The sequence below is a fragment of the Nanorana parkeri genome, unplaced genomic scaffold (assembly GCF_000935625.1).
Source record: "Nanorana parkeri isolate BGI_ZX_2015 unplaced genomic scaffold, ASM93562v1 scaffold1404, whole genome shotgun sequence".
Taxonomy (NCBI): domain Eukaryota; kingdom Metazoa; phylum Chordata; class Amphibia; order Anura; family Dicroglossidae; genus Nanorana; species Nanorana parkeri.
The window spans coordinates 428,262-439,092 of NW_017307672.1; the positions used below are offsets into that span (position 1 = coordinate 428,262).

Sequence of the window (10,831 nt, forward strand, 5' to 3'; positions counted from 1 at the left end):
GCTTGTAATACAGGATTTAGCAGCCTCTATCAAGTGGTGAAGCACACATCTTGAGTAAGCTTTCCTGAACAAATGCGTGTTATGTAACAGGAAAATAGATGGATCAGCGGGTATTTCGGACTCCAAACAATAGTACAGACTGAGCACCAGAAATGTGACAAAACTGGGCAGGTTCCGGATGTATGGAGTAAGGTGCCCACTTCTGAATTACACCTCCAACAGATATTAGTGACCCCACGATAAAGTCTGTGTAAAAGCGCCGGAGTCCGGTACCATCTAGTGAGGACTTTATAATTAGCCTCCTGATGTTTTGTGCAAATAGATGATTTCAAGGTAAAATGGATAATAGTCTGACAATGAGCATCCAAAAATGTAGCGCAAAGCTCCTGTTCCCAACTGGTCATTACATTCTAATTTAATCCTTTAACTGAAAAGGATGCATCCTACATGTAATAGTAATGTCTTTGTTAATACAAGCAAATAACTGCAACAGCAACTATGATCTTATTTAATTTTGTCAGTTAGCTTTAGTTAATAATGTAGAGGCAGCCAAAAAGCCTTGAGAATGGTTGCTCTGTGTGCAGCTACAGCGGTTTCAATGGAAAGAAGCTCTGTTTAAACTATGCCAAATTATTAGTATATAGGGAATTCAATCTTGGCTTAAAGAGAGCACTAGATAAATAGGGAAGAACATTCTCTGAGTTTGCATTCCAGATTTGTGCTTCTGAAGCAGTGTCTGTGGACTGCAGATTTAAACCTGAACTCCGGGCTACCACTGACCACCTATCCACGCATACATATATACACACACACACACACACACACACACACACCTCTAACAAGTGACTGCCATTAAAAAAAAATCTAAATGCCCTTTTATTCACCTAAATCCGTGGACATGTGATGCTCCTGTTTGAGCCTTCTCTCTTCTTCTGTGTACAGGATGTGGAGACCTTCTTCAGGTGACCATATATTCTTTGCTCTGGGATAGGCATTGAACTATGCATTGGTTTCAATAGGTAGATCGTCCTTCTCCACAGCTCTACTCTAGCTCTATTTCAGACCCCAGTCCTTGTCCCTGTGTCATACTAGGAAAAGTGGTGGTTCAATAGTATATTTAACTACCTGTATGCCTGCTTCTCGGTTCAGACTTACTTTGCAGTGTCATTGGTCCACACATTCATGTTTTCCAGCAGTGTCTGAATGCCAATACTTCGGGTGAGGTGACACTATAACAGAAAGTACCTGGACAAGGGACAAACGTAACACTTTAGCTGACTGTGCAGCTGCACAAGGGCCCTCTGGGAAGTAGGGGCCTTTCATTGTAGATGTACATGATATGCATTCTAGATGTCAGATCATTCTTTTCAACAGTGCACCATTGGCTTCAGAGTCAAACGTAAGCGGAGCACTAAGCACATTTGTAAAGCACATCACTGTACTTTATAAATGTGCCATCATGCTTTTATCAGCAGTATGGCCTTGGTAAGGTTTTTTTTTTATAAATGGAGCTTTTAAACTTATCAGATTCCATTGACAGAAATTAAATATGCAATATGGAGATGCATACACGACAGCTGCTCCTACGCTTTTTCTTTTTATTCCTTACTGTCTGTAAAGCTTCTTCAGAGCCGTACTGAGGCGGAGTGAATAGCCGCACATAGTTCGGCTCACTTCACTTCGGCTGGATTATTCATTCGGCTGCCTTCTGCAGCTTTGTGAATAACCCCCACTTGTGTAGTTGGGATAGGAAATGAGAAGATCTTCCCAATAGGGAAATGGGGATGCAAGCAATCTAAAACAGCTGTGAGAGGTTGTATTTCTTCTCCACTCCAGAAGAGTTTTGGTCTGTGTTCTACTTTATTACTTCAGAGCTGAATCCATTCTAAAATGTCAAATATGCATGACAACAGTATATATAAATCATATAAGCAAATGTTAGAATAATAAAATAAAAAATTATATTAAATATCTCATCCTGTTCTAATCTGCTGAAGGAGTGATGTTCTGCAGAATCTTCCGCAGTATACCAAGATCTCACTGCCCGCTGTTCCATGGAAAGAAAAGAAGAACATATTAATAGTTTTCTGCTGTATATTATTTCCCTGCTGTCATATCACAACAAATACTTGTGCTCCATTTATACATTTTTGTGTCAAAGTTTTACTGTGTTTCTGCTTCATGTGTTTTCTATTAAAATCACTGGAATTGCATCAAAATGCATTTCATTGCGTTATAATGTGCGTCAACTGTGAAAGTCGCAGCTGCTCTCTTTTGACACTGCTTGCTTAACAATGAAGATTCTTACCAGTTGTGTTATAGTTATAAAAGAACTCGGCACCAAAATGTTTAAGGCTGGATGCGTCTGCCATTAAAATCAAAACGCATCTTAACACGTGGGTTAAGATGTGCATCAACAAAATGCATCATGATGCATGCTGGCACGTCACACACGTTAATGTGTGTTATCAAGAGTTGACATTAGGTATCAAGCGCATTACAAACTTGTTGAAAACACGCAACTATGCACATTAACGTTTTTCCCCTGATACATTTTCATTGAAATGTATGCAATTCATAAATAGTAATGCATCATAACACATGTCAGCGCACGTGAACCTACGTTGCTGTGCTTTGCAAGGCACTTTGTGTTCAATGTTAACACACATCATTACAAGCATAAACATGCATCATGATGCAAGTCAACGAACATCTTAAGGCTGGTGTCACATTGATGCATTTTTCCCCCCAATGTGTCTCATTCACACGATGTTCATACCTGTTGCTCTGTTTCAAGAGCCACTTTATGTTCTGACATATACCTTCTTTGGACCTCGATCCTTCTAGGCAGCATGGTCACCAGCACAATCCACAGACAACCTAACTCTACAATAAGCAAATGGACAAAGAAGTTACCAGCACTCCAACTGTGATGTAACTTCATACTTTATTGATGCAAGTCTGTCTATCACAAAGCATATTGCACATCCGTACAGCATGTACGCCCGTGCAAAGACCCGATCCCAGAAGGAACAGGTGCTGCGTGTAATTGTGTGCAGCATCCTGTACCTCCCTAAGGGAGGACTTGGTTGCATACATTTACATGCAGACCTGAACCTGCGCATTCATGTGGGTCCAGGTGCCTGCACTTGAATGCACACTGTCTGCATCCAAGTGCAGGCACCCGGTCCTGCACGGATGTACAGGTTTGGGTCTGCACGTAACTGCATTTAACTGCGTGCAGCTGCATTCTCCCATAGAGAGGTACAGGTCATTTCATGCAAACACGCACAGCACCTGTCCCTCCTGGGGTGGGGTCTTTGCCAGGGTGTGAACACTTTACGGATGTGCGCGCCCATATAAATGAGCACCTAATGTTCATAATATGCAGGAACTAGTTAAAACAATACATTTACTACATCACATTCTTTAAGGAACAAAGGTGTAAAGCAGTCCTACTGATATGCATATGGCTATGTCAACCCTTTGTCTTTAACACTTTCGCTGCCAGTTTTTTTTGTTTTATTCTTTTTTGCAAACCTGTTCAAATGTTAGGTCTTAAGCTGGCCATACACTTTGTGATTTTCCTTCTGGAATTTTCGTTGCTGCAAGAGCCATCTTTCGATTCTAGCTCAAATAGCCCATCATGCACGGACCAATGTCATCTTGATAATCGCTCGTTAGCAATACTAGCTCACTGAATTTCGTCGATCGACAGAATGGATTTTCGTTGCACATGTGCAATGTTCATGTTGCGATTTTTTTCGTACGAAAACTCCTCTAATTCATCGCTTTTTCATTCCTTTCGATAAAGGTTTTCCAGCCTCAACCTTCGAGAAGATTTGGCCAGGAGTACAGTGATTAAAATCGTTGGTGTCCCTGATCGATTGTAGTTCGAAAAGACCATTCATGGATGATTTTTGAACGATAATCAATAGGTGTTTGGCCAGCTTTAGAATTACTTAAAGGAGAACTATGAGGTGAGTGATTTCCACGCATCCTCATAGTTATAGCCGACCTGTGACAAAGAAACTGTCACAGGTCGGCTCCATCGATCGGGAAGTGAGCGAACACATACCGTCACTCGCTGACTTTCCAATCGTCTCCCTGCAGGGAGCGGTGACTGTCAGTCACCGCTCCCTGCAGGGATCCCCCCCTCCCCTCTCCTATCCTCCAGCGCTGACTACAGGAACGGATGGGGGAGGGGGCGGGCAGAGTTGGCTCTGCCTCTAGATAGGCAGAGCCAGCTGTCACTCACGCAGCTGCGTGGATCCAGACAGTATTATCGGAACACGTCCAGACTGCGGTGCTCTAAGTATATCGCGGGCAATAGCTTGCTATATACTGTGCTTTGGGTCATGGGAGGAGGTCAGTTTATGTCCTCCCGTGACCCTAAGGAGAACTATGGGGAAAAACACTTACCCCATAGTTCTGTTATAAACTTTCCTGAAAGCAGAGACTGTGCAGAATACAAATGGTGGCGGTTGCATTTTTTTATGTCACGCTGTTTATCAAGCCTAAATTTTCAGTGTAGACTACATTCATTTATTTTACGCACACAAATTTTTAGGTGAAATATAAAAAATGAGGCTGCATCGAGTAATTAGATACAAAACATATCAAGCCTTAAAATTGTGCATGTCCGTGAATCTGTGAAAAACTACAGTACCCACAATTGTCCATAGGCAACACTTTAAAAGCCTTAACAGTGTATGTGCCTATAACAGTGATCGGTGGCCCTAGAATTACCGCTTTTACGCGTGCAGCAATACATAACATGTGTTGCACAGTCAGCATTTTTGTGCTTAGGAGCACCTGACATGTGCGTTTACATTTGTATGTGTGCATTCATGGGGCGGTTTTATTAAACCTTCAATTTATAGGGTTTTTTTTACTTAAGGCTCGGAGCGTACAAGTCCCCTAAGTGATGGCATAGTGCAGGTGACAGGTTCTCTTAAGGAGACATCAGGAGTCTATTAGACTCCTGCAGTCACCTCTGCACTAATTTGAAGCTAAACGAGCACAGATTATGCTTGATTAGCTTCTTCCCTGGCTGCTGAAACCAAAAGTGATGTAAAGCTTCTGGTTTCCAGTTTTGAACATCTCTGAAGTCCCTGTGCTCTACCTGCTGACAGCCGCCATGGACGGGGCACTCGGAAGGGACAAGTAAGCCTAGGATTCCTTGCAGTGGGGGGGCAGACAGTGGTGTATTTAGGTTTAGGGCTGCCCTAGGCAAGACAAATCGCGGCAGATACGCCCCTGGGGGCAGAATGTAAAAGCACATGTGTAAGTGATCGGACAATAGAGATAAACTGGGGCTTGGTGTGAACTCCGTTCACCTGAGTTCACCCAAGCCACTCAAAACCATGACCGACACCACCAAGCAGTCGATAGAACACCGGCCCTCCTGCTGACATGGAACTACAAATCCCATGAGGCATTGCAAGACTAACATTTACAGGCATGACTCCCAGAGCCAGTCATGTTGGAATCTGTAGTTAAAAGCACAGCTGGAAAGCCAAAGTTGTCCACCCCTGCTTTAGCATATGCCCATTATTGAGTACAATGTAGCCACAGAACACTGTACGTTATCTACATATCAAGGCGTCTTTTTTCCTCATGTACCTAAGTATTACATTACATGACACAGCACAGACTCCTTCAATAATCACTGAACTCTACAATGATTCAGAAGGGTGACACTTGTGACATGCCAGGTTCTTGGATGACATGACAGTGTCATACGGTGGACGGTTTCTGACAAGCTCAGTACAGACAAGTGTACTGTATGTACCAACACCATAGGGGGAATCCACTACAACTGGAACCGCTGTAATAGTAACCAATCAGCTTCTCTATGAAAATAAAAGCTAGAAGCTGATTGGTTGCCATGCACAGACGCCACCACTCTTAGTAAAGCCCCCATGTATCTAGGGACTCTCTATGGATGCATTCAATGCCACAGGCTATCCAGTATATAGGTGAAGCTGCTGATCAGCTCTATACTTCTAATTAGAAATGGACGGGGTAATCCCTAACGCGTCCTTATTCAATACCGATTCCTCCCAGCTTTACCGTCTACGGCTAACTCAATGATCACGTGACAAGGTTGGGCTCGTCACAGGGCACATGATACCATCGGGGGTCATGTGACCGCGCTGCTGCGATGGCTGGCTACAGGGAGATGTACGGGGAGCCGAGTGATATCACATTGCAGCAGGAGAGACATTATTACCTGCTGTCCCAGCTGCAGAACCTGGTGAAGGATCTTTCTAGGTCAGGAGAGTATTGTCATCATGAATGATGTGTGTGGGTGCTGGGCTCGGGGCACACTCCACATATAAGGCTAGTTATAACATATAGACACGTGTGGGAGGTAATTCATCACCGATGGTTGAATAGATGTAGCACTATAGCCTTGCCCGGTGCATTTTGGCTCAGTGCTTTCATTAATAGAAAATGTGACTTTCGCTGTAAAGTGACCCTTTCCTTTGCTAACCCAACTAAAGAGTCATGTAACCCCCTTGCCTCTTTCCAACAGCATACTTGCCATCTGTGTCCAGGCTATCATCATTTCACTGTTTACATATTCTTAAAGGGGACCTTCATGCAGGAAAAGTCACTTTGCCTCATTGTAACACCCCTTGCAATCTTTTTCAGTGTGTTTATAGACATATTTGGCTCTATCCTGCCCCTGCCTCCATTCACACCTAGGTGAGAATGATGTGTAATCTGGTCCTGCATCCTATAGAAGTTAAAGGAGGCATCAGCTTACAGGCAGGAGAAGGAAGGACCTGGCAGCATGTCATCAGGGAGCTGGCTGCAAGATCCAGGAAGAGACAGCCAGCTTCTGATGACAGAAGAAAAGAAGATAGCGACGTGGGACCCCACTTGCAACAGCAGACTGCAGCAGAACAACGCTGGATTAGCTTGGCGTATGTTTGTGGAGAATAACCCAGCAAATGAGGTAAGGGGGATTGAGGAAAAAAAATGTACATGGGTGGGTGTGATGTTTCTCATTAAGCAGCAAATACGCATTAAAACGTGCCCTCAGTGACGTCTGTAGTGCTCTGGGAGCTCAGAGAAGTGTTGGCTGAGCTGTTGGCCAGGAATAGTGAACAGATTATAAATGGAGTACCGACTGTCACTTTAAACAAGCCGCCTACAGGCTTCAGTGAGCGTTTAGCAACCGTCGGCACTTCTGGAAATTTGTTGAAAGCCTAGACGTTTGTTCGAAGTGCACCTTGCAGTCCACAACAAGTAGGGACTATATATCAGAAAATGCATGCCATGCACGATAAATGCAGCACAAGTGGCATAATTCCAGCCTGAAGCAGAATTCTGGTTAAGGGAGTACAAACATACTTGAAATGATATGCCCTGTATGTGCATTTTCTGTATATTTCCCATGCTGCCCTGCTGGCTTTGTGACATGCATTACAGCATTCTTAGCTATGTAGCCTCAAAACAAGGCCACTGGTAACCTTTATGATTTGCAGAATGAGTAGACCTGGTGCACATAATTACAAGAGGAAAGACTGTACACGTGTGCACATGTATATCCATCAAATGATTATGTTGTGACTGGGATTTACATTTTAATCCTCAATCTCCTACAGCAATTCTGCATTATTTATCAGTTGTACTGACTGTTTGATTTTTGTTGTCCAGCTCCTGTCAGCAACGCCTGTCTTACACCATTCTTAGTGATCTGGCCTTGGCACTGATTGATGGCACGATATTTGAAATTGTCCAAGGACTGTTGGAGATTCAGCACCTAACAGAGAAAAATCTCTACAACCAGCGGATAAAGCTACATGCAGAACACAGAGGTAATGATGCAATTTACACCTTGAAGAATGCAGCACAGCCAAGGAGACATTTAATATAGATCATTTGAGGGAATAACGCTGAACGCTATGTAAATATGCATATGTCATACCAGATTGTCCACTAGGGTTCCTGTGAATCATTGTAGTAGCCAGAGCTACTGCTCCAGTGCAGGCCACAATCTTCTGGGTGCTAGTGCTGTGCTGAGTGCACCCTTAGACCAGGTTCACACTTGGGAGATCCATGACTGCGCGGCAATCGTGCGCAGAATGCCGTGCGGTCACAGAGTCGCCCACCACCGCCAATCATGCTGGCGGTGCCATTATTTTTTAATGGCACCTCGATCGCATGGTTTCCCTTCGTGATTCCGCTTGTGCAACCGAACACAATCGCGGCTAAAACAACCGCACGTTGTGTTTCGCAAAGAAATCTACATGTTCCTTTTTTCTGCGATTGCCACGCGGATGTAACCCCAGTAAAAATCAATCACTGTGTGCAATGGTGTACAATCACGCGTCCCGGATCTGCACCAGCCCTTAGTGCCCATTCACACTGAGCGTTTATTCGCGCATATTTGCTGTGCGATATCGCAAGAAGTCGCTCGTCCAATGATTTTTAATGGAGCTGTTCTATTCTACAGCTCCATATCGCCTGTCGCAGGACCCTTTTTTTGCGCAGATGTCGCGTGAGTTTGCTGGGTTTGCATGCAGCCCAATAGTGAAGGTCGCGCGATCGTTGCCTGGAAAGTCGCGCGGAAATCCGCTCGAGGTACGTGTCGCTCAGTGTGAATGGGGCCTTAGTAGTTTTATCAAATAAATGCAAGATTTCCTCTGACTGAACAAGGGGCGGATCATGATGTTACTGTCCCTCGCCCAAACAGGGAACAATAAACTATGGAAATTTTTAAAAAATCCTGAAATGTACTTCCAATGGCTCTGTTTATTACATATACGCTGGCCTTTGTCAGGCAAAAAAAAAAGCGAATTATTTTACATAGCAAGATCAACATTCATCTATGTACAAACTAGATATGTATTCACACCATTGCCCTGAATTGAAAAAAAATTCTAGAACTTCTGTGTGATTATTACTACATATTGCAAAAGCAATGCAAACACGTCACCATAAACATTTGACACACCTACAATGCAGTTGACTTCCTTTTGAGTTTTTATACCTGCATTTTGTGGTCTAGTGCAAGAATCTCCAGCACAGTGCAAATACACCTATTCTTCCTTTCTCTGAAATTGGGAATCAAGCTTAATAAAACCTAAGATAATCAATAGGTCTGACTATTGGTGACAGGCGTGTGTTGAAAGGAAAAATGGGCTCACCAGCTATTGCTGTTTTATATGCACTGAGCACGCTGTGTGGATCATAACATGTGTGAGAGATCCATCTTACTGGAGTTGGATCAAGTTGTCACAACATAGGTTTTAGACTAAAGAATAACTCCGGCCAAAACCTTTCTTAATCTTTGCAGTGGGACTACCCCTGCGCTGCAAGGTTTAAGTGCTCATTTTGGTCTAGGTGCAAAAATAAAGTTATACTCACCTGAGCCTCGCAGCCGGCTGGCTGTTAGAGCGATCCCTCCAGTCTGTCTTCTTCACTGCAGTTTTGTTATGTCCTTTGGTGTCCTCACATCCTACACACCATGTATTGGATGTGATAACTCATGGGACCATAGACTATTGCAGCGGAGGAGGAAAGAGGCTGGGAGGACCACTCTAAGAGCCAGCCAGCTGCAAGGATCGGGTAAGTAACTTTTTTACTTTAGCACCTGGACGAAAGCGCGCACTAAATGCTTGCAGTAAAAATCTTGTGGATCGGACACCTTTTGGGAGTAGCAAATTCCTGGTTCCCTGTCGTGTGCTGAGGTTCCCCCTGCCTGCCCTACATTACTACAGGACACAATAGTGACATAGAGACCAGCAGGAAAAATCACAACACACAGTAACTGAGAACCAGTAATCTGGCACTCCCAAAAGTGTCCCATACAAAATCATTTTTCACTGGTGGCTTCTCTGCAGTACAGCAGAGGTTAGCAGTATGGGCTATGGGACAGGTGAATCTTCCATTTGTTTATTTTATTTTATTTGAGTGACAGATGATGAATTAGATGCTTTATATTTCTGATGCAGTGTTATTTATTTCCGGAATATTAGAGAAATGCTTTAAGTTTGTCTTTTGTTTTTAAAAGCTTTGAAGCAGGATCTCCTTAAGAAGCATAAAGAAGCTCTACAGTCATGTAAAGCACACAATTTACCAATTCTTAGAAATACGCAGCAGAGGGAGCTAGAGGTAAGGCATTTCATATATAATTCGGGTTTACAGCTCTACAAGGAGGTGGGAAATTGTGTGTATACAGTTATGGCCAAAAATATTGGCACCCCTGCATTTCTCTCAGATAATGCACCACTTTGGCAGAAAATTATTGCAATTACAAATGTTTATTTCTTTTGTTTGTATTGATATGACACAAAAAAGTGGAGAAAAAAAAAGCCAAATCTGACACATTCCTCGCCAAACTCCAAAACTGGATTGGACAAAATCTATTGGCACCCTCAATTAATATTTGGTAGCACGGCCCTTGGAAAATTACTGAAATCAATGGCTTCGTGTAACCATCAATGAGTTTCTTACACCTCTCTACAGGAATTTTGGAGCACTCTACTTTCGCCAACTGCTCCAGGTCTCTCAGATTGGAAGGGTTCCTTTTCCCAAATGCTGTTTTGAGATCTCTACACAGGTGCTCTATGGGATTCAGATCTGGACTCATTACTGGCCAGTCCAGTACTCGCCTGTGCTTTGTCTGAAACCATTTCTGGGTGCTTTTGATGTGTGCTTTGGGTCATTGTCCTGCTGTAAGACCCATGACCTCTGACGGAGACCCAACTTTCTGACACTGGGCCCTATATTACACCCGAGAATTCTTTGGTAGTCTTCAGATTTCATAATGTCGTGCACACAGTCAAGACATCCAGTGCCTGAAGCAGCAAAG

The 10,831-nt window shown here is 43.4% G+C and overlaps 1 protein-coding gene across 1 annotated transcript; it reads left to right on the forward strand.

Annotated features, from left to right (window-relative positions):
• Positions 1 to 6,108: 6,108 nt before the first annotated feature.
• Positions 6,109 to 10,131, forward strand: LOC108798105 (protein DGCR6-like; the record flags this gene model as incomplete). The annotated part of the gene is made up of 3 exons (XM_018569821.1): positions 6,109 to 6,276; positions 7,672 to 7,832; positions 10,031 to 10,131. Coding segments are annotated over exons 1-3 (372 nt in total), but the record flags the coding sequence as incomplete, so codon positions are not given.
• Positions 10,132 to 10,831: the final 700 nt, after the last annotated feature.